A 24,401-nucleotide genomic window follows, 5' to 3' on the forward strand; every position below is an offset into this window, starting at 1 on the left:
GGGATAGAATTGCAGACATTTTTCCCTGTATACATTGACAGATCAGGAATCAATGAATGACTTCTAATCTGTCCTTTTTCTCTTTGTTTCACGTGTCGCTTGTTCTTTTAGGTTCTGGTTCCCTTGTGTGGACTCTTATTCGGAGCTGTGCACCTGGAAGTTGGAGTTTACAGTTGATGCCTCCATGGTGGCTGTGTCTAATGGAGATCTTGTGGAAAGTGTTTACACGCACGACATGAGGAAGAAGACCTTCCATTACACTCTGACTATCCCAACGGCGTCTCCTAACATTTCCCTGGCAGTGGGGCCTTTTGAGATCCTTGTGGACCCTTATATGCACGAGGTAATAATAGGTTGCCAGATTTGCAATGTCAGGATAAGCCCTTTGTTTTGGGGGTAGCTATGGTGCTTCCAGATACAGCGGGGGAGTGTAGGTAGAATTATGGTAAAATATCTGCTCCTTTTTTTCAGTCTGTTAACCTTAAATGAGCCAAATCTGGAGGGGAGACCACTTTAATTTATAGCACATTCATACGTATGGATCCCAGTTCTAGGAGAAAGGCGATGACTTAAAATGGTTTTCCAGTTGCCAAAACTTTTCCTCCAGCTGCAGTTCATTTTGAAAGAAAATAAAATATATATATATATATATATATCTTTGGGTCTCACCCCCTTCCCAGGTCCAGGGCTGAGCCTCCACCACTGCTCAGTGTCTTTTATTAGAAAACAGCAAACAATTATACACACTGGCGCTCGTTCTGCTGATGCACCTAATGAAGAAGCTGCAAGTGAAGACAGGCACTGTGCGAGTCCTGTTATACGAACAGCAATAAAGGATCCAATGTAAATTTCACTGCTCTTGCTCTGCAAAAAGCTGCAATAAATGTGTAACTAGAAAAATGTTGCACCAAAAGGGTACCAAAAATATACCAGACCCAGTTCCTGCCAGGTGGCAAATAGTTAAATAACATGCAGTGGCTGTGCCCCGGGAACACTATGCAGACTGGCCCCTCACTACTAGCAGCAGAAAATGGTAAGATATAATCTCCTTTGATAAGGATGAAAGGTGTGGTAGTTAAGTTCTGCTAATTGGATTAGGTGCCACAAAAAGTTGTTTAACGTTGCATATTTAAACAACTTTTTGTGGCTCCTTGAGAAAGCCACATCAGGCGAAACGTACGTTGGAGTTGGAGAGGCATTGGGCACTTTATACTGGTATATATATCTTATTCACATATTATGCATTTTTATTCAGATGTATCTGCTCACTGCACTTTATGCTTTGTTCCGTGAAGATTGTATGTTATTTAATTACATTTGCCCCATGTCTACCATGTAACGCCTAATGTTTATGGTATTATATCTGTCTATTTTGCTGGTTTTATCCTTTGTCTTTTTAAATAGTATTCAATAAAATATTTTATTATTCCATTCATTTGGTTTTGTATTTGGGGTTATTCGTTTATCTTTGTAGGTGTAATAACTTTTTGTGGCGCCTAATCCAATTAGCAGAACTTAACTACCACACCTTTCATCCTTATCAAAGGAGATTATATCTTACCATTTTCTGCTGCTAGTAGTGAGGGGCCAGTCTGCATAGTGTTCCCGGGGCACAGCCACTGCATGTTATTTAACTATTTGCCACCTGGCAGGAACTGGGTCTGGTATATTTTTGGTACCCTTTTGGTGCAACATTTTTCTAGTTACACATTTATTGCAGCTTTTTGCAGAGCAAGCGCAGTGAAATTTATATTGGGTCTTTTATTAGCAGTTATGCCAAAATTGATGGCACAAGCCGCTGAGCTCACTGACTAGCTGCAGGGCTGTCAAGGTGCAGACACTAACACACATCGGAAGCGTCAGTGGAGACTAAGCTTCGGACCTGGGGAGAGTGCGTAAAGCTATTTTAGTTTTTTTTTTTTTTTTTAAAGCAATATGCAGCCGAGGACAGGGGTGTCCCGATACTTGAAAATCTGCTTTCTCTATCGCTTCATTGGGGGACACAGGAACCATGGGGGTGTATGCTGCTGCCACTAGGAGGCTGACACTATGCAGAAAAAAAGTTAGCTCCTCCTCCGCAGTTTACACCCCACCGACAGGAAGTAGGATGTTCAGTTTAGCTTAGTGTCAGTAGGAGGTGGACACGGGTCTTTCACTAGACCCTTATCTACCTCAATGTGCGTCGTTTCTTTTCAGGTTTTCCGGAGGGATACAGTGTGAATGGTCACTACTGTACTCCAACACAGAGACTATGAGTACGGCGTGTACTGCCACCCCGTATCCTCATATGTCTTGACTGCAGGACCCCATCCCCTAGCACAGAAGCGTTCTTAGGTGTTCCAGACCCGGTCCTGGCCCACCATCTCCCACCTACTCGCCCACCAGAGCCTGTTAGTTGGATGAGACGTGACGTCCGGCAACCGTCAGGACGACTTCAATAAGAAGATAAGTAAAGAAGAGGAGACCCCTTGTCAGGTGTAGACGGTCACTGGTAATCTAGGCCCCGGCTTATATTGGGGCCTAGTCCTCCCTTTCCCCTGGCCGCTCTCCTGCCGCACTTGTGGGGAGCTCACTTCCCGGCTGAGGCCGGCGGATCATTATTATTATTTATTTATATAGCACCATTGATTCCATGGTGCTGTACATGAGAAGGGGTTACATACAAATCATGCACCCTCCTTTCGCCGGGCGCTGTGCGCTTCAGGCTTTCCTCAGTTAGTGCCCTCCCCTAGAATAGGTGACAGTGGGCAGCAGCCTGCTCTCCTCAGCGCGGTGCCCCCGCCCCACCGTTTTTCCCCCCACACCCGTCTATCTTTCTGATAGGATCCGGATTATAGCTCCAGCATTTCCCGGGCCTCCGCGCCGCCCCCGCTCCGTCGGCGGTTTCCAGGGACTAATCTAGGCCTCGGCTTCATTTGCGGCCTAGTCCTCGGTAGCTCCGCCCCCCGTCTTCTCTGTATTCGGGCGGGCTTTTTTCCCGCCCGTCTCCCCTCACTTCCCCGGCGCAAGCTCCGCACTCTCTACCCGGCCTCACATGCGGAACAGAGATAGTAGCCATCACCGCCATCTTCCTGCACCCAGAGCTGACGTTTAGCTCCGGCCCGTTGCGGGCTGTGCACAGCGGTGTTTTTCACATCACGCCCATTCTATTGCGGCGAGAAGCGTCTTCCTCGGACCTCGGCATCCCCCAGCGGTCACATTCTCCCAGCGTGGGACCCGGTTAGTGCCTTCACCAGGCAGGACCAGCTCTTTCCTGCCTATCTCCGCTCAGCCTAATCAGGTACGATGCAGGGCCACACTTTCCGCACGTCCAGTGAAGGAGCAGAGAATCCATTTTTGCTAGTGTGTCTCATGGATATGCGCTATAGTCGTACCGTGCAATCGATTGTGGTATAGGGACAGTCATTAGCGGAATAGCACCCTGCAGCCGTACAGTCCCTGACGTAATGGTTCTCTGGAGCGTACAGTCACGAGCAGAGAATCCATTTTTGCTAGTGTGTCTCATGAATATGCGCTATTGTCGTACCGTGCAATCGATAGTGGTTTAGGGACAGTCATTAGCGGAATAGCACCCTGCAGCCGTACAGTCCCTGACGTAATGGTTCTCTGGAGCAATACAGTCACTAACGTAATGGGTTTTCTGGAGCCGTATGGTTTCTGACGTAATGGAGTCATGCAGTTAGACGTTACAGTACTCTAGAGCAGTGGTCCCCAACCTTTTTTGCACCGGGGACCGGTTTCAAGCAAGACCATTCTTCCATGGCCCGGCAGGGCGGGGATGGAGGTGTGGCAGGGGCGGGGCTTTGGTCATAAGGGGCGGGGCTATGGACACGGTTGTAGTGTAGCAGTGCATACTTATAATTAAATAACATTTATAATGTGACTCAACTCACCATAGGTTTTGAATAAGTGCTCCATCACCCCCTTCTCCCCATCATTGCCTTCACCCCATCACTCCCTTCTCCCCATCATTGCCTTCTCCCCATCACTGCTGTCTCCCCATCATTCCCCTCTCCCCATCATTGCCTTCACCCCATCACTGCCATCTCTCCATCATTGCCTTCACCCCATCACTGCCATCTCTCCATCATTGCCGTCTCCCCATCATTGCCTTCACCCCATCACTGCTGTCTCTCCATCATTGCCTTCACCCCATCACTGCCATCTCCCCATCATTGCATTCACCCCATCACTGCCATCTCCCCATCATTGCCTTCACCCCATCACTGCCGTCTCTCCATCATTGCCTTCACCCCATCACTCCCTTCTCCCCATCATTGCTTTCACCCCATCACTCCCTTCTCCCCATCATTTCCTTCACCCCATCACTCCCTTCTCCCCATCATTGCCTTCACCCCATCACTGCCGTCTCTCCATCATTGCCTTCACCCCATCATTGCTTTCACCCCATCACTCCCTTCTCCCCATCATTGCCTTCACCCCATCATTGCTTTCACCCCATCACTCCCCTCTCCCCATCATTGCCTTCACCCCATCACTGCCGTCTCTCCATCATTGCCTTCACCCCATCACTCCCCTCTCCCCATCATTGCCTTCACCCCATCACTCCCTTCTCCCCATCATTGCCTTCACCCCATCATTCCCTTCTCCCCATCACTGCCTTCACCCCATCACTCCCCTCTCCCCATCATTGCCTTCACCCCATCACTCCCTTCTCCCCATCACTCCCTTCTCCCCATCATTGCCTTCACCCCATCACTCCCTTCTCCCCATCACTGCCTTCACCCCATCACTCCCCTCTCCCCATCATTGCCTTCACCCCATCACTCCCCTCATGGCCTTCTCCTCATGTCCCCATCTCCTCCAGGGCCAGGCTACACAAACACAGACCAACACACACACAGACATACATGTACACACATTATACACACACACACACAGACAGACATACACACAGACACCACCTCTCTCCTCTCACCTGCCCGCGCTTCCTCGCACTGACACAGCAGCGGCCGCGCTCCTCTCTGTGTCAGTCAGAGACAGGAAGCGCGGGCGGCGGGCAGGAAGCTGGACGGGTCCTTGCAGCTCCGCTCCTGCTATTCCCTCTTGCAGGCAGCGGAGCTGCTTGATCGCTCCCTGCCCGCCGCTAAGAGCTGCTGCGCGCCGCCCCAGCCCCCGCTACGCCACTGACCGCCACAGGCTCCCCTTGTGTCCGCGGACCGGCAAGGGCACTGCAGCGGCCCGGTGCTGGGCCGCGGACCGGCGGTTGGGGACCCCTGCTCTAGAGCCATACAGTCACTGACGTAATAGTATTCTAGAAGCGTGTAATTCACTGGCGTAATAATAATCTGCCGCGCAGTCTCTAGTGCATCAGTATGTCTGGTGTCATAGCACACAGAGCCATGTAGAGCCTTCTGTAATTGCCGCATGGCGTTTGTCTGGTAGAAGGTTCCACCCGCAATTGCAGGTGTGCCTTAATTTTCAGTAGAGCAAGACTCGATCATTGCCTCACACATAATGATGCTGGAGCCCTGGCATAGCAACTGCTTCCATAGCTCTCAGGCACTCGCCCTTCCTTTTTTCTGCATCCCCCTCCGGACGCTGGCTTCACACTGCCCTAAGCAGAATAATGTGCGGCTTCTATCTCTTCACGTCTGCAGTGTTTTGGGCCGGACTTCCAGCTGGATAGAAGTCCGTGTTATCTGGCAATTGTCGGCTGTGGCTCAGTGAATAAGGAAGCTGTCCACAACTCGCAGGTCCAGGGGTTGGAACCCTGGCGCACAACAGAGAGTAGAGTTTAGTCTCTTTCTGATCCCAGACCTACTGTTCTACCGTCAAGAGAATTGATTGGTCAGAATCTGCTTTAATACAGACTTCATGGTACGGTTTTCTACACGTGAAGCCGTTATTCTACCTAATGTCGTCAGGTATCCAGACCCAGACCGCATCACAGAAGCCGTTATTCTGCCTAAGGTCGTCAGGTATCCAGGCCTAGACTGCACCGCAACACAGAAATGGCTGTCTCCTATACCCTTCTCCGGGTTTTCTCCACGCTGATTTGTTCACAGGATACTTAGAGCTGATGGCAACTGTGCTATATCCGCTATCCAGGCTTCAGACGCACCACCTACCAGGTACAGTGGTTGAAATGGCCGTATTACTGTGGAAACGTGTCGGGGGGTTGACTGGTTCAATGGTACTGGTGTTCTGTACCGTATTCAGGTGAGTCAGACGCCCTCGTCTTCAGGTTCCTCGCGTCCTATTGCAGCAGTATTCTATCCCTTATCGAGCACTTGGATAGTCCTCTACCAGACAGGTTTAGTCAATACACGCCATCTTTCCGGTAACTCAACCGTACCCGAAGTCCATCGACTACACCGGCCCGGCTCAACTGTCCCATTGTCAGATGAGTCAGGAATGCCCTCTCTCACGTTCCTCAGGGTTCTTTGCAGTTTTTGCCTAGCTCCTGTATAATCACCACTCGAGGTGAGGTGCCAGCATTTATTACCTCTGGCGGGCTGCAGCTGCGATTTCAAGCCTCTTTCATGTGAGTCTAAGACAGCTTTCAGCTGCATATTTCATAGTCAATAACATCTGTGATTTGTTAACAGTTAAACGTAAAAGGCTACCATGTCCAAACAGAGTGGATCTCTACCACAGAGCGGACCTCAGTAGCAACATAACTGTATACTCCACCTTCAGGTAGGTCAGACACTCTCGTGTCATGTACGGATGGTCGAGGTTTACTGTGGCATGATCTGGACCCTAAGTGTGAGTTGCTCCACAAGAGTTTTTGTCCCACCTTCTGATCATTTTACAGTAGCGTCCGCAGGCTATCTTTACTGCCCGGTGTGTTACGCCTATCATTAGTGTTTGGCTAATAGTAGTTTATAGGTTCTAGTATGTCCTAAGGGCCTTCGAGCTACTACAATACATAAGCTCCTTATTTGTCGGAACTTACCTATTCTTTCTTACAGACACCGGATAAAGCCTCCAGCAGCTCACAGATGTGATTTCTGACCGTGACTGGGGCAAGTATCCCACCTCAGACAGGAGTGGGATCTCACTCTGCGCAAGTATCGACCAGGGTAGAAAGCTGCTCCAGTCTTGGATCTAAGGATGAGTCTGGTGATAACATGTTTCTTATTTCAGCTAGAATTGTATTTTTTCACTGTGATCTTCGGGCGCTTGTTGTCTTAGACTTAGGCATGCGGATCTACACACTGCAATCCCCTCCCTATTGCAGAGGGTCTAGGATGGATTCGGCCGTTTACATCGTCATAAGGATTGACCTTCCTTTCATCAGCCTAGTTGTCTTTCTGGGGTCTATTTGATCTACCTAGAGCCAACTTTCTTTGCAGTTGACATACTCCATGTTTTGCCGTGGACTTTCCTTGCTCGACTATTTATTTTTGTAAGTCCAGCTGGACTATTTTTCCCATATTCACCCTCATCCCTGTATGCTGGGTTTATCTTCCTCTTGATCTCAGTCTGAAAAGTCATCCAGTAGTCTTCAGTCTACCTGCTTAATCAAGCAATCAGTTGTCTCTTCATAGCCAACCTGTGCCTACATCGCAGCGATGAGATCCAGGTTATCCCCAGGTTCCATTCAGTATGTTTTCAGTGTTCGGTTCTTTAGCAGGTTCTCAGGGCCTGCTCTCAGGTCTTGTCATATTCTCATGGAACGGACTTTCCAAACAAGGGGGCGCCTGGGTATATCTTTTTTTCTCCTGAGCGCTTCACAAATTAGACTACTTCTGCGACTACGAACTACGTCCATTTGGCTTTCGGTTTCACGAGCGAAATTATGCCCAAAGAGGTCCCTCACCATCTTTCCGTTCCTTCCCTGTGGCTCTAATAGGCCAAATTATTAAGTAGCTCACCGGAAGGACAAGCGCTCCCCTTCCACAGGCTAAGCCTCGTAGTTCTTCAGTGCTTTTTCCTCAGCATGACGTTTGGGGATCTAGAATTCAGTCCATCCTTGTTTTTTTCAGGAAGAAATTTTCTTCGTTCAACATTTACCTTCTGTGAATCGCATGATTTTTTTTCCTTGTTCCATGAAGCTCTTATCAAGGTCCTGATTTCTTCAGGGCTTTGGCGATGTCTGCTCTTGCAACGAACAGGTTCATTTTCCTTTTCAGTTGGTATCTTTCCCTTTCAGACTCTCAACCACTCCTGGGGTCTTACAGAGTCTGTAGCAGCTGTGGTGCACTTCCTGTGGATCAAGGGTCCACTCTCCGTCATTCTGAATTCCCTTTCTTTCGTCCGCCTTGGACTTTTCCTTCGTGACGCCCTCTCATCAGGCTACTTGGCCACAGCAACGGTACTTCTCAAGCTCAGGCTTGAAGTGTAGAGGTCCTCTGGCCTTCAGGTTAGAGTTCTGTTCGCGGAAACTGGTCGGCATTAGTAAGGTTGCCGGCTCAGGAAGGACTGTGTTCTTTTGAGTACAACGCACTCTGCCCGGGCAGTGAGTGTCCTCTTGACGGTACTCTTTGGGCCTTCGTCTGGCACCTCTGCAGTGCGATGATATGTCCTCCACAGGCCTATAAAGTTTTCAAAGCCCATGCCTAGCTTCGGCAAGTGTCGATCGGGGTAAAAAAGACCTCGCAGGTGACCTTGCAGGTGACGAGGGTGACTTCCTCGTCCTGAAGGAGCTATTTGCTGTTCCCTACCCTTGAGAACTGCTTTGGGACGTCCCATGGTTCCTGTGTCCCCCAATGAAGCGATAGAGAAAACAGGATTTTTAGTTGCTTACCGTAAAATCTGTTTCTCTGAGCCTTCATTGGGGGACACAGCACCCTCCCAAGTTGAACAGCTCGGTTTACTGTATAATATTGTTACAGTTTGGATTTGTGTTTCTGTGGTTTTTATCTCGTTTACAGATTGCTTCTCCTACTGCTTTCTCACTAACTGAACATCCTACTTCCTGTCGGTAGGGTGTACACTGCGGAGGAGGAGCTAACTTTTTTTCTGCATAGTGTCAGCCTCCTAGTGGCAGCAGCATACACCCCCATGGTTCCTGTGTCCCCCAATGAAGGCTCAGAGAAACAGATTTTACGGTAAGCAACTAAAAATCCTGTTTTAATTACCATAATTGGCCCCTTTGCAGTCTCCATGAAGGGTTCCTCTCACCCACCTGCAGACCTCTTCGTAAAAAATGATTCTCCCATCTTGCGAAATTATGACATTGGTCTAGGATGTGCGAACACTTTATAATAAGTGAGGATGTGCTTTCTAGGACTACGAGTGTTGGTAACGAAAGGGGCCTCAGTCGTGGTGTCACTCTTCTAAGATTTTCCTGCCTGGAGCCGCACTTAGCACCATAATGGAGTCATCCTTAGTCAAATTGTCCTGCAGCAGACCATGCGATGGGGAACAAAGAGCCTGTGAAATCCACACCATGCAAAATTACTATTACTACCCAGCTGCAAAAATTATTTTAGCACCAAAATCCTTTCTAGTAGGAAAATAATTTCCCTCATAAATGTCAATATCTTTTAAGCTTTTTCTGATATATTTGGAAAGAATTTTTGGGCAGAAAAAGATTTTTTTCCTTCCAGGTGACCCACTTCTGTCTACCTCAGCTGCTCCCGCTCCTGAAGCACACGACTTCTTACCTCCATGAGGTGTTTGAGTTTTACGAGGAGATTCTCACTTGCCGATACCCATATACCTGCTTCAAGACCGTATTCGTAGATGAATCATACACGGAGGTCAACATCTATGCATCCATGAGTATTTTCAGGTTGGTTTCTTTATTTTTGTGTATTTTAGCTATTAATCCAATTTGCATAAGACCAGGTCACATCGTGATGGTTAGTGAGGGCAGGGCTGCAGGTAAAGGGAGGGATCAGTCAAGTCGTGAGTAGACGGTGAGGATGAGTAGCAAGATCCCCAGAAGTGCGGCAATATAATTTAGGCATTTCTCATAAAGGAACCTGCTATATTCACAAGTCCTATTGTCATGCAGGCATTGTGTTAATCTGCAGATTAATAGCGTTACATTGCTGCCCGGCCGCCGCACGGAAAGTGCAGCTGCTGGGAGAAAATGTAATTTTCCTGAGTTTCCTGCGTTCTGATGACGAGTCTTGGTTGTAGATGTTTAAAAAACTCAGAATTACTGATGTGTATTACCCAAGTTATGACCGGATTAAGTCTTGTTACGAGGACTTTGGCCAGAATCTTGACATCTGACAATAACAGCGGGGTAGGCCTTCACCTTGTACTTGTGCCTGCAACATGGCACCCAGCCTACATTGCTGCCTCCGTCTCTCAGATGTCCTACAACGAGGAGAAAAAAAGCTAAACTTGTCAATGTGATTTGTTTTATTTATCTTTACTACTTTTGCAGCACAAACTTATTGCACAGCGCCATGATCATCGACCAGACGCCGCTGACCAGAAGATGTCTTGCGGAGTCGCTGGCCGAGCAGTTCTTCGGTTGCTTCATCTCTAGGATGTCATGGTAAAGTGAGACTCTGCTCCCCATTCTCATTTATTACCACCTGCAGGTGCTGTCTCTTTTTAAAGCATCTGTCAGCTCAGAATGACTGTTCAAACCAGGCACAGACGCTCGGTGTACACTTGGTGTGGCCAAACATATGTGCACATTCCCACCTGCTTGTTTTCCATCTGTCTCCGTTCTTCTCTCCATAAAGTCAGAGCTGTCAATCAATGAATAGGGAACGGAGATAAAACAAATAGGAGGCACGTTGCACTTAAGTTTGTCCACACCAAGCGAGCCATGAAAGACTGTGCTTGGTTTGAACAGTCATTCTGTGCTGAATATGTCATTGTTGGAATTTCTGCAATTTTTTTTTCATTGACAAATAAAATAGTAGAAAAAAACCTGCACAGTAAAATGACCAAAACGGTAGTCAGACTTTTTTTTTTTTTTTTTTAAATTAATCCTTGTCAAATTTGATCCTGTGGTAATATGTGATCCTCTGCTAGAAATGCTTCTCAAAAATCTGTAATGTAAGTCCATGCTAATTACTGCGGTGGGTTAATTGCTGCTGTTTGCATTCTCAGGTCTGATGAGTGGGTGCTGAAAGGCATCTCCGGTTATATTTACGGGCTCTGGATGAAGAAAACATTCGGTGTAAATCAGTATCGGCACTGGATCAAAGAAGTGAGGAGATCGGAGTTCTATACCACTTTGTTACTCCCTGGAGTATGATGGGGGGGCGACTCTATGAAGTACACCTGGGGATTGGGGGGGTGATTCGGTGGAGTATACCAGGGGCGACTCGACTGAGCATACCCGGAGGCAGGACGGAGTGTACCAGAGGGAGGAACAACTAGTCAGAGTGCGCCAAGGGGGGCATCCTGACTGCAGTACACGCACGGGGGGCTATTCGACAGAGTACCAGGAGAGCGGCGACTTGTCATAGTAGGCAGAGTGGAGTGACTTGACAGAGTATACGAGGAGGAAGGAGACTCTACGGAAGGTGGAATGGCACCAGTTGGTGATTATACATGTATGGTGGGGTGATTTGACGTAGTATATGGGTGTAAGGGGGAGAGCGATTCAATGAAGTTTATGCCACTCATTGGAGTTTACGGTGGTGGGGTGAGAGGGATATGTTGCATTTCAATGGAGTATACCAGGGGCACGTCTCAGTGATGTATTCCCAGTGGTGGTATTGAGTCCTCATTCAGATGTATCGTTTTTGTTTTTTTTCTTGCATACATACAACACATGCAGTGTAGTCCAATGCACCGTCCACAATTCCGTTTATTATTTTATGTGCACATGAGATTATCGGATGCCACACTGATTGTAAAAACAACCACATGGACCAAAAATTGATGAAAATCGGATCCAGCACACTGATGGGAACGGGGCAGTTTTTTCCAATATGCAAGAGAAAAAAAAAAAAAAAGAATGGGACATCTGAGTGAGGCCTAACCTGACTCAATAGTGTGTGTGAAATGGACCTGAAAGGATATACAAACCGAGCTCCTTTCCATATGATGTGAGTGCTGCTGTCACCGAATTATTGAATGTGACCACAAGGGGGCATCACGAGCCGCCTTCTCTTTGGCTTTTCTGTGACAGATGCAATTACGTTACTTTTCCTTTATGGCTGCCTCCTTTACAATTGTTTGGTCATCTGAACTCTGTCTAAGTAATCTGTGTTCTGTTTCCTAGGAACTGGATAAGATTGTAGCCTATGAGCTGAAAACTGGCGGCGTGTTACTTCACCCAATATTCTCTGTTGGAAAAGAGAAGGATAAGTACGGACTTAATTTTTTTTTTATTAAGAATTGTACATGAACATAATATAAATAGATTAGTAATGAGAAGTGTGATCTGTTTGCCACAAAAGGTTCTTTTTAATATACAGTGCATAAGCCGGTGTAAAGAAACAAAGATATGGCTGCAGGTTCAACCGTTTAATAATTTTTTTCCCCCTTCCAAAAGCCATAACTTTTTTTTCCATAGCTTTTTTTTTTTCCCCCTGCAATCCTGCCATTGTTTTTTTTTGTGGGTTGGGGAGGTGGGGGGCTGTTCATTTTAACAGCGTTTAATGTGTGGTAACAATGTCCTAGCAACATGATTCTCCAATTCAGTATAATTATAGTAATAGCAAACTTCATTTTTTTTTTTTTCTGTTTAGTGGCTTAAACAAAAAAATCTGAACTTGCGTTAAAAAAAAAATCCTTTTTGTTTTTTTTTTGTTTTTGTTTTTTTTTTATGCCTGGTGCATACAATCCGGAACTGGATGATGTTTGCATCAAGAATTTGTTGAAATTTCATTGAATCCATTCTTCCCTCTACCTGTGAAATGTTCCACTTGCCATTGGCTGCTACACAACCCCAAAGCATGATTGATCCACCCTCATGCTTAATAGTCGACTAGATGTTGTTTTCCTGCAATTCTGCGCCAATTTTCATCTTCGTGACCAAAGAGTTCTATTTTAACCTCATCGGTCAACAGGACTTGTTTCCAAATTGCATCAGGCTTGTTGAGATGTCTTTTGCATACTTTGGACACTGAATTTTATGGTGAGGACGCAGGATAGGTTTTCTTCTGATGACTCTTCCATGATTCTTCATGTTCTCTGAACAGTAGAACAATTTACCACATCCCCAGAGTCTGCTACATTTTTTTGAAGGTCTTTTGCAGTCAAGCAGGGTTTTTGGTGTGCGCCTCTACTAATCTTACGAGCAGCTCTCACTGACATTTTACTTGGTCTTCCAGACCTTATCTTGTCCCAAACTTTTCCTATTAGCTGCCAATTCATAATTACATTTCAAACTCAGGAAATGGCAACTTGAAAACGCTTTGCTATCTTATTATCGTCTTCTCCTGCTTTGTGGCCTCCACCATTTTCACTTTCAGAGTGCTAGTCAGCTGCTTAGAAGAGCCCATGGAGGCTGTTGTTTGGCACAAGGTTAGAGGAGGCTGGAACTCTGTAATGCTTGGAAATTTGCATCACCTGGCCTTTCCTAACGATGATAGTGAGAAAAATAAAATGATGAACTCCGGCACTCTAAAAATTAGTTTATTATGAAGACAATGGGCAAGATTGTTGTGGTTGTTGGACCCAAAGAAAGTTAGAACAGACATATAAATATCAACGTATCGGCAGAATTCAGCCTTTTTCAAGAAAATGCTTCTATAGCATATTAGATGTATACTTCCATCCAGTAAATATGGTGAGTGATTACACTGGTGAGGGTCCAAATAATTTTTAGAATGCTGGAGTTGATCATTTTATTGGTTTATCTTTTCCCCAGAGAACCTATTCCATAAGCAGTGAGCACCCCTCTTCAAACATTTGATGATAGTGAACAAGCCATAACCCTAACAGGCTAATTAAGGTCTGAAACCTCAGTCAAGTTATCTGAGCACACAAATCTCCAAGGGTGTACATACTTTTGCATTGGCCCATTTTCCTTTTTGTAATTTTTAAAATGTAAAGAATGACTATATAGTTTTTTTTTTTGCCTAAAATACAAAGAAAATTTGTCATCTTTAACTTTAGCCCTTTTAGAGCTCATTTCATCTTCAACTTGCTTAACTGTTCACATTAACAGTAATTTTGACCAGGGGTGCACAAACTTCTATATGCCACTATGTTAAGACAGACACTTTATAGAATATGGACACTTTTTGGAGCATTTTTTCTACCTTAAATGCATGTATTTTTAACAGTTGTATGTCATAAAAATTCTGCCTCTTATATTTCCATTTAATTGAAAATCCTGAAGAGTTTATAAGTCTGTGGGATTGTCCCACAAAGTACATTGTAATCAATAGATCTTGGAACCATAATAATTTCCACAATTGGAGGTGTTAAAAAAAAAAAAATGCTCCTGTACTGAGATCTTCTGTGTGAGTTTGAAGGGAACCTGTCTTTCAGAATTTCCAGTAGAAAAAGTAGGACCCTGCTTCCTGTTCTGTTGCCATCCAGTCACTCCATTGTACCAAAATCTCCTTTATTCATATGCAAATTAGGCTTGCAATGGCACGGGGGTGGGGGGATGTGTGAGTGCACTGAGGGGAGGCAGTGTATGAGTGCACTGGGGGGAGTGTATGAGTGCACAGAGGGGGGGAGGGATGTATGAGTGCACAGGGGGGGGAGGGATGTATGAGTGCACAGAGGGGGGAGGGATGTATGAGTGCACAGAGGGGGGAGGGATGTATGAGTGCACAGAGGGGGGAGGGATGTATGAGTGCACAGAGGGGGGAGGGATGTATGAGTGCACAGAGGGGGGAGGGATGTATGAGTGCACAGAGGGGGGAGGGATGTATGAGTGCACAGAGGGGGGAGGGATGTATGAGTGCACAGAGGGGGGGAGGGATGTATGAGTGCACAGAGGGGGGAGGGATGTATGAGTGCACAGAGGGGTGGAGGGATGTATGAGTGCACAGAGGGGGGAGGGATGTATGAGTGCACAGAGGGGGGAGGGATGTATGAGTGCACAGAGGGGGGGAGGGATGTATGAGTGCACAGAGGGGGGGAGGGATGTATGAGTGCACTGAGGGGGGAGGGATGTATAAGTGCACTGAGGGGGCAGGTGTATGAACTGCACTGAAGGGGGAGGGATGTATGAGTACACTGAGGGGGCGTATGTATGAGTGCACTGTGGGGACGGATGTATGAGTGCACTGAGGGGGGATGTAGGATTGCACTGTGGGGGTGTACGTATTAATGCACCGAGGTGGGGATGTATGATCACTGCACTGGGGGATGTATTGCTGCACTGAGGTGGGAGGTATCGGTAGTGGAGGTATCAGTACACTGAGCGGGGAGTGTATTGGTGCACTGGAAGTTGGGTGCAACGTTGCATTGGGGGGTCCGATTATCGGTGCACTTGCAGTCGACTGCGTCTTCCCACCGGCGCTGTCCCTGCTTATTTGACAGTGAACTAGAGGCTGCTCTGCCTGTCGTCACCTCTGATCTCCACTGTTATTCAAGATGCGTGGATGCGGCGCTGCTGGGAAGACACTAATATGAGCCTATGAATACAACATTGAATTTTTAAGAAAAAGTTACCAGGGCAGTGGAAGTATTCTGCGCTTACTGGAAAGATGACATCCGCAATTGGATGTAATATGTAGGTTTATTGTCAATGCGTTTCAGAGTCACACCGACCCCTTCCTCAGGACGGCCATGTCTTATGTATTGTAGTCCTGAGGAAGGAGTCAGTGTGACTCTGAAACGTGTTGACAATAAACCAGCATATTACCGTATATACTCGTGTATAAGCCGAGTTTTTCAGCACATTTTTTTTTGTCCTGAAAATGCCCCCCTCTGCTCATACACGAGTCAGTTGTTCCAGAAAGCCGTTGGCGGAAATGAATATTAATTTCTCTTATAGCCTGCAGAGTGACAGTCGCAGCCGCCAGATTCCAGAAGACATCATACTCGCCTTCCAGTGTGTCCTGCATCTCGTTGGTCCCGGCACCCTCGCAGCATCTTGTTGGTTCCAGCTTCCAGCAGCTCTTTCTGTGCTGAGTGATCACGTGGCACCTCTCATTAAGTTAATGAATATGCATGCGTCTCCACTCCCATAGGCATGAAGGGAATATTTATTACCTTAAAGAACGGTGCCATGTGATCGCTCAGCACAGGAAAAGCTGCTGGCACCATAACGAGGTGCGAGGGCGCGCTGGAGTGTTAGTAGAATGTTTGGACAGCTATGGGGAGATCCACGCATACCAGGACAACTACGGGAGGCGGGGAGCCATGCATACCAGGACAGCTACGGGGGGAAGGGGAGCCATGCATACCAGGACAGCTACGAGGGGGAGCCATGCACACCAGGACAGCTATGGGGGAGAGCCACGCATACCAGGACAGCTACGGGGGGGGGGGGAGCCATGCATACCAGGACAGCTGCGAGGGGGGGGAGCCATGCATACCAGGACAGCTATGGGGGGAGCCATGCATACCAGGACAGCTACGGGGGGGGGGGGAGCCATGCATACCAGGACAGCTACGGGGGGGGGGGGAGCCATGCATACCAGGACAGCTACGGGGGGAAGGGGAGCCACACATACCAGGACAGCTACGAGGGGGAGCCATGCACACCAGGACAGCTATGGGGGAGAGCCACGCATACCAGGACAGCTACGGGGGGTGGAGCCATGCATACCAGGACAGCTACGGGGGGGAGCCATGCATACCAGGACAGCTACGGGGGGGGGAGCGATGCATACCAGGACAGCTACGGGGGGGGGGGGAAGGGGAGCCACGCATAACAGGACAGCTACGAGGGGGAGCCATGCACACAAGGATAGCTATGGGGGGGAGCCACGCATACCAGGACAGGGATGAGGGGACAATGCATACCCGGTTTATAGTCGCGTCAATAAGCTTACCCAGTTTTCCGTGGCAAAATTAGGTGCTTCGGCTTATACTCTGATCGGCTTATACTCGAGTATATACGGTATATCCGATTGTAGACTGTCTTCTTTCAAATAAGAGCAGAATACTTCCTATTCCCTGACAACTTTTTCCTGACACTTCCATATGGAATCTGCAGAATCTAGATTTTAGTCTTATAGTGGTTGGTTGGCACACAACCTTGTAAGGTGAGCGCATTTACTTTTTCTGTCCTCTTGTGTACTAGGGTAAGACCCTATTAGGCTGTTGTACTTAATTTCACACTTAGTTTGGTACAAGGGAGCCCAGGATGGTAACTTCAGAAGGAGAACGGTGCAACATTTTAATGAAATCATAGTGCAAAAAATTATTTTCTTTATCTATTCACTGGGGGACACAGATAACCATGGGGTGTATGCTGCTGTTGCTAGGAGGCGCTGACACTAGGCAAAAAGGAAAAAATAGCTCCTCCTCAGCAGTATACACCCACCGACAGGCACTAAGCTACTCAGTTTAACCTTCGTGTCTGTAGGAGGCGGACCTAGATCTAATCCTAGATCAGCAGTTTTTCCTTTTCAGGTATCCTGTTGTGTTTTATTAATATTTTTCATTTGTCTTTCAGGTTCTTCATCTTCAGGGTAACAGGGTGTAAAGTGTCACCCTGTTTTCCCACACTTATGCGACTGAGAGAGCAGTGTGGTGTCACCCACATCGCCCACTCTCAGACCCGCAGGCAGGACCTTATCCCCTGTCATCTCTATGGGTGTCTCAGGGTGATTTATGGTGGCCGGTCCTTTGCCTATTCCCCTCCTCACCCCTCTCCTCGGAGACGGCTGAGAGGAAGACGGTGGTCACCAGAGGTGGCCTCCCCCTTCTTGTAAGGGGTTAATGCCGTCTTCTGCACCGTCCGGAGATGGTGCGGGAAGGAGGATTCCTGTTTTCCAGCGACCCTTTACTATCCGAGGGCTCCTGACGCGATCCTCATCACTCAAGAGGACCCTGGACAGCCCTCCGTGACTGGTATGTATGTCCATTCCTCCCCCCAGCACCACAGTCCGCAGCACGTAGGCTGTTCTATCGGGAGACACGCTGGCTCCGCAGCTCTAGCAGGACTCATTTTTGAATTTTTCGGCCGCGCGCCATTTTCTTCCTTCCTTCTGGAAACGGAGCTCCCCGCTGTGGCACGCCTCCCTGATCGTCCTCCAATCGGAGAGGCACCTTCCTCCTGCTCGGCCGGCCTATCCCTCTGGCTTGACACGCCCCCGACGCGTCAAGCCTATCAATTCTCTGCTTTCTCTATTGCTGGACGGCCTTTTCCCGGCCACCACCCCCCCCCCCCCCCCGCTCTGCGCGTGTCGTCCATCTGCCTATCGGATTCCCGGCTGGGACACGCCTCCCGGCGGCATGCCTATCACAAGGGCTCTTTCCTTTTCGGCCAGCAGATCATCTTGACTGGCCAAGCCCCCTGGCTTGCCAGCCAATCGCAATCAGCTTTTCGTTCTTTCTCCCTGTAGCTTGGCCACGCCCACCCATTCGAATCATGCTGGCTCAGCGTGGTCTGCCACCATCTTAGATATACTGTGCTTCTGCTGCGTAGCTTCTCTGGCTTGCTCCTCCTGCACAGGCGGCTCATACACTGCGGACATCTGAAAGGGGGACACTGATATCCATCGGTCTTCGGCTGCATTGTCGCTGGCATCAGGTAGGATTTGCCCCTCCCTTTCCCTGCCCCTTACGCGCTGTATTGCACTCTTCAGCAGTATCACCAGACCCAACATATGCCCAACTTTGCAGGGGCTTCTTGTCCTCCCTCTAAGCCCACCTTCATTTATTACGCCTGCGCCCGCTGTAAGAGCAAGTGGTCCTCAGGTCAGCAGTCTCCCCTCTGCCCGTCCTGCAGTCATTCCACCATATCTGCCCCACAGGAGCACTCTAATGCCGATTATGAGAGCACACTCCTCCCTCCGGAATGGGCTGTTGCCATGTCTGTCGGTCTGAGACCTGACAAAAATATCATAGTCCCTCGTCCAGGCTCTGGAACGCCTTCTGAATTTATCTGCTGCGACCAGTGCGCCGAACGCCTCCCAGGGTGATTCGCATTCCCCTGACCACGACCTTCACAGGGACAAATCGGAAAAAGAGTCTAGAAAGCGGACTCTCCCTAGCTCCTCATCCAGTTCCCCGGCCCCTCTACACCTTCCAGGATGCCCTCCTCTCCCCGTTCCCCCCTCGGAGGAGGAGGCGGCATTTGGGTTGGAAGTGGATTCCCAGTCCGGGTCCAACTCTGATTCAGACCAGGCTTCCAAGATACAAGACATGGTTGATAGACTTATTTTGGCTATTAGTCAAACCCTTAACTACAAGAGGACGAGGTTCCCGCTCCAGAACACTCTGTTTCCTTTAAACGGGTAAAACGTCCTCCCCAGACCTTTCCCAATCATAAAGGGTTTGAGGCGACCATGGCCAAACACTGGGAGTACCCCTAGAAGCGCTTCCCTGGAAGGAGACAGATATCTTTTATCCCTTTAGCCCAGCAGAGTCTCCCAAGGTGGACCTCCCCAGTCTCTCGCCTGGCCTCAAAGACAGTTCTGTCTCTCCCAGATAGTGTGTCTCTCAAAGACGCCACGGACAGGCAGATTGAGTCTTTGGCCAAAAAGGTCTTTGACGCGACCGGTGCTTCCCTCTGTCCCAGCTTCGCTTCCACCTGGGTGGCGAAGTCTATTTCTGCCCAGGCTAAAATCCTCCTCCAGGGCATTGTAGCTGCAGCTCCTCCGGAAGAACTCGCAGATTTGGCGTATCAGAAAGCTCACGCCGACAAGTATCTTCTGGCCGCTTCTTTGGATGCGGCCGGCTGTTCCGCCAGGGCAAGCAGCAACATCATTGCCATACGCCGCATCCTCTGGTTAAAGGCATGGAATGCAGACTCTACCTCTAAAAAATCTCTCACCAGCCTGGTTTTTCAGGGGTCCAGGCTCTTCGGTCCAAATTAGACCAAATAATCGCCACCAGGAAGAAGAGTACTTCTCTTCCTCAGTCTAAGCCTAAACGTCTCTTCAAAAGGAAAGGGCCCCTGCCCTTCAACTCCTTTTCGACCTTTCTCCTCTTCAGGGGCTTCCTCCCAACAGGACCCCTCATCCACCCCAAGGGAGACGAGGAAACCATCCTTCAAACCATCACCTTACTGGAGGCCAAAGGGAAGTTCCTCCAGGCCCTCTGGGTCCCGCTCCCACAGGTTTTCCTCTAAATGACGGGTCACCCTCACCTTCAAATTTTTCCAGGATGGGAGGCCGCCGCCTTCTATTCAGGGACGCATGGTTGCCTGGGTCAGGGACGTAGTCACGTCTGGTTACAAGATCGACTTTTCTTCCACCCCAGGAAGACCCTTCTTTCTCTCTCGCCTGTCAAAACTTCCCTGTCAAGCTCCAGGGGTTCTTCAGGCGGTCTCTTCCCTTCTACACTCAGGCGTAATCTTGCCCGTTCCTCGAAACGAGCGGTTTTCGGGTTTTATTCCAATCTGTTCGTAGTTCCAAAAAAAGACGTGTCCATCTGTCCGATCTTGGACCTCAAACTGTTGACCCGCCACATTCGGACCCGCCACTTCAGAATGGAGTCCTTACGTTTGGTGATCGCCTACATGGAACTGGGGGAGTTTCTTTGCTCTGTAGACATTCAGGATGCTTATCTTAACATTCCTGTTTGTGTGCAGCATCAGAGATTCCTTAGGTTCGCAATCCAGGAGGACCATCAGTTTACGTCCCTTCCTTTTGGCCTGGCGTCTGTCCCCAGGGTCTTCACAAAGGTCATGGCAGCAGTCATGGCTATCCTTCACTCCAACGGGATTCTCATAATCCCTTACCTGGACGATTTCCTGATCAAAAGACCATCCCGCCGGGACTGCGACCAGAGTCTTCAGATCACCTTGGACACTGTGGTCCGTCTTGGCTGGATAGTCTGCAAAGCGAAATCCTCCCTGTTTCCATCTCAGCGCCTGGTGTTTCTGGGCATGGAGTTCGATACGGCCCAGGCCCGTGTCTTCCTTCCGGAGGAAAAGTTTGCGTCTCTCTGCCAGGGAATTCGCTCTTTAAGGCAACCATTCCCTCTCCCCTTACGATCTTGCATGAGGGTACTGGGGAAGATGGTTGCCGCCATGGAAGCCGTGCCTTATGCCCAGTTCCACACCCGTCCTCTTCAGCTGGCTCTCTTGTCTGTTTGGGACAAGAAAACTGTCTCCCTGGACCGACCGGTTCTTCTACCTCTCAAAGTGAGGCAATCTCTGATTTGGTGGATGCTATCCGCCTCTGTCCTGCGCGGGAGGTCCTTTCTCCCTCCCCGGTGGCAGGTCATCACCACCGACGCCAGTCTCCTCGGTTGGGGAGCGATCTTCCTTCATCACACAGCGCAGGGTCGCTGAAACGTTCAGGAAGCCCTCCTCCCCATCAATCTCTTGGAGATCAGAGCAATCTTTCTTGCCCTTCTCCGCTGGCAGTCCCTCCTCGCAGGCAAGCCGGTCCGCATTCAGTCGGACAACACCATGGCCGTGGCTTGCATAAACCACCAAGGCGGGACTCACAGCAAACAGGTCATGTCAGAGGTGATAAAGGTTCCTCGATGGGCCAAACATTATGTCCCTGCCATATCAGCCATTCACATTCCGGGGGTGGAAAATTGGGAATCCGATTTTCTGAGTCGTCAGGGCATCACATCAGGCGAGTGGTCTCTCAACTCTGCCGTCTTCAACCAAAATATGTCAGAGATGGGGAACTCCGGACGACGATCTCATGGCGTCCCGGGCAAACCACAAGGTTCCTCTGTTCGTAGCCAGGTCCTGGGACCCGAGGGCCATCGGCTGAGATGCTCTAGTGATCCCGTGGTCCCAGTTTCAGCTGCCTTATCTTTTTCTGCCTCTCCCCTTGATTCCGAGAGTCGTAAAAAAGATAAAGCCAGAAGGTGTTCCCGTTCTTCTGATTGCTCCAGACTGGCCGAGACGGGCCTGGTATGCGGAGCTGATGAACATGCTCGCAAACGTTCCCTGGAAGCTTCCAGACCGACCAGATCTTCTCTCGCAAGGCCCCCTCTTCCACCCAAGTTCTCACTCTTTGAGTTTAACTGCATGGCTGTTGAGGCTGCATTCCTGAAGGAAGCGGGTTTCTCTACCAGGGTCATCCAGACCATGATTAAGGTGAGGAAACCAGCATCCTCACGTATCTACCACAGATGTTGGAAAGCCTTCTTCATGTGGTGTGAGGATAACAGCTTGTTTCCAATGTACTTTTCCCTTCCGTCCATCCTAGGCTTTCTTCAAGGGGGCCTTGACTCGCATCTCTCGCTCAGTACCCTTAAGGGTCAGGTATCCGCTCTGTCAGTCCTCTTCCAGAGAGATTTGGCTTCCCTTTCTCAGGTGAAGACTTTCATTCAGGGAGTCGCCCACCTGACGCCACCTTACCATCCTCCGGTAGATCCATGGGATCTCAACCTCATTCTCGACGTTCTTCAGCATGCCCCCTTTGAGCCCATCCAGGATATCTCGTTCTCTCTCCTGTCTTGGGTTGTGGCCTTCCTAATCACCATTACATCTGTCAGGAGGGTTTCTGAGCTAGCTGCACTGTCGTGTCGTTCTCCTTACCTGATTCTGCACCAGGACAAGGTAGTCCTCCGACCTGTTCCTACCTTTTTGCCCAAGGTGGTTTCTGCCTTTCACATCAATGAAGACATCGTCCTTCCTTCTCTATGTCCTTCTCCAGTTCATCCACTGGAAAAATCCCTTCACAAACTTGATTTGGTCAGAGCTATTCCAGTCTACCTTTCTAGGACTGCTTCTTTTCGTCAGTCCGATTCCCTTCTGGTCATCTCTGAAGGTCGTTGAAAGGGGCTCCCAGCTTCTAAGTCCACGATTGCCCGTTGGATTCGCTCGGCGATATTGGAGGCATACCGCATTCATGACAAACAGCCTCCTCCGGGAGTGAAGGCTTCCCTCCAGGCTGTGGGAGCTTCCTGGGCTGTTAGTCAATAGTCTTCGGCCTTGCAGATCTGCAAGGCTGCAATCTGGTCATCTTTACACACCTTTACAAGGATTTACAAGGTTAATACCCAAGCCTCGGCTGATGCAGGGGCCTGGGTAGGAAGGTACTGCAGGCCGGCGGTTTCTCACCGGCCAAGATGCCTTTCTCTTTACTTATATTTTCCTTTTCCCACCCTTGGGACTGCTATTGGACGTCCCATGGTTATCTTTGTCCCCCAATGAAGCAATAAAGAAAGAGGGATTTTTGGTACTTACCGTAAAATCTCTTTCTTGGAGCCTTCATTGGGGGACACAGCACCCTCCCTAATTTTTGTACCATTGTTGGCCTATGTGCCCTTGTTTTGGGTTGGTACATATGTTGGGTTTTTGGCCGCTTCTCCTACTGCTTTAACACCAACCGAGTAGCTTAGTGCCTGTCGGTGGGTGTATACTGCTGGAGAGGAGCTATTTTTTTTTTTTTGCCTAATGTCAGCGCCTCCTAGCGACAGCAGCATACACCCCATGGTTATCTGTGTCCCCCAATGAAGACTCCAAGAAATAGATTTTACGGTAAGTACCAAAAATCCGTCTTTCTCCTTCGTCTCATTGGGGGACACAGAGACTGTGGGTGTGTGCTTCTGCCGTCTGGAGGCCGACACTAAGTGTACAAAAAAAGAGTTAGCTCCTCCTCCGCCGCATACACCCTCGCCCCTAGGCCGGGCGTAACTCAGTTTTTGCTTAGTGTCTGATGGAGGCACACGCAGTCTGGAGTTCCAGACTAGGTTTTTTTTTTTTTTTTTTTTTTTTTTCTATGAAGATAAGACAGGGGCGACGGATCCTATAGAGAGGATCCGATCTCCCCAAATCACCAACGGGCGACCACGTGTGAGTAACCCTCCACGTGTCCTCTCCCGCACCGAGGGACACATCTGGGTCTTTTTTCCAGACATCTATTTTTTAACGAAAGAGGGGCAACGCGTCCTGATTAGAGGACTCGGTTTCCCCACAACTTCATCAGGCGAGCACGCGTGAGCAGAACCAGTGGTCAGCCTCCACGTTGTTCCTCTCCTACAACAGCAGTGTATGGAGGTCCCGTCCACCCCTTGGTTGTGAGTCCAGGGGGCTGAATCGGAGGCGCAGGTGAGAGCGCGCCCAGGAGCGGGGGATCCGGTACAGGTGCGACAGAGCCCCCCCCCCCCCCCCCCTCCTCGCCTGCACGGCGGATGGTCCTGCTCACCTTTTAATATATGGGGGAGCCGCTCCTGGAGCGCACCGCAAGTTGGCGCTGGTGAGTAGCGGTAGCCACGGCGTTGCACCTGGGCTCCGCACGCCGCGTGTATCGGAGCGCGGCCGGAAGCCCGCCGGCGGCCGCGGCCCCGCTGCAGCAGGAGGCCGCGAGATCGCGCGAGGCCGCGCCCCGACTTCCGGTGGTAGGCTGACTTCCGGTGGTAGCCGGAAAGCCCGCCCGCTGACGCGGCGGTGGGATGCGGAGACGCGCGATATAGGGCAGGAGGTCAGACAAACGGCGGGCGCACAGATCCCGGGGAGACTTCCGCCCTAACACCTCGCATCCACGCAGGGGTACTGCAGACAGGAGCCG

The 24,401-nt window shown here is 49.4% G+C and overlaps 1 protein-coding gene across 4 annotated transcripts in view; it reads left to right on the plus strand.

The window, feature by feature from the left end:
* TAF2 (TATA-box binding protein associated factor 2) overlaps nucleotides 1-24,401 on the plus strand; it is a 238,472-nt gene that overhangs the window by 25,114 nt on the left and 188,957 nt on the right. For all 4 annotated transcript variants that reach the window (XM_073590239.1, XM_073590238.1, XM_073590241.1 and 1 more), the window contains exons 6-10: nucleotides 112-343; nucleotides 9,522-9,706; nucleotides 10,313-10,426; nucleotides 10,993-11,092; nucleotides 12,116-12,201. In XM_073590239.1, coding sequence (XP_073446340.1) covers nucleotides 112-343; nucleotides 9,522-9,706; nucleotides 10,313-10,426; nucleotides 10,993-11,092; nucleotides 12,116-12,201 — 717 coding nt within the window. The remainder of the gene's footprint in view (nucleotides 1-111; nucleotides 344-9,521; nucleotides 9,707-10,312; nucleotides 10,427-10,992; nucleotides 11,093-12,115; nucleotides 12,202-24,401) is intronic.

This window comes from Dendrobates tinctorius, unplaced genomic scaffold (genome assembly GCF_039654945.1).
Source record: "Dendrobates tinctorius isolate UK_male_01 unplaced genomic scaffold, ASM3965494v1 ptg000116l, whole genome shotgun sequence".
Classification (NCBI taxonomy): Eukaryota; Metazoa; Chordata; class Amphibia; order Anura; family Dendrobatidae; genus Dendrobates; species Dendrobates tinctorius.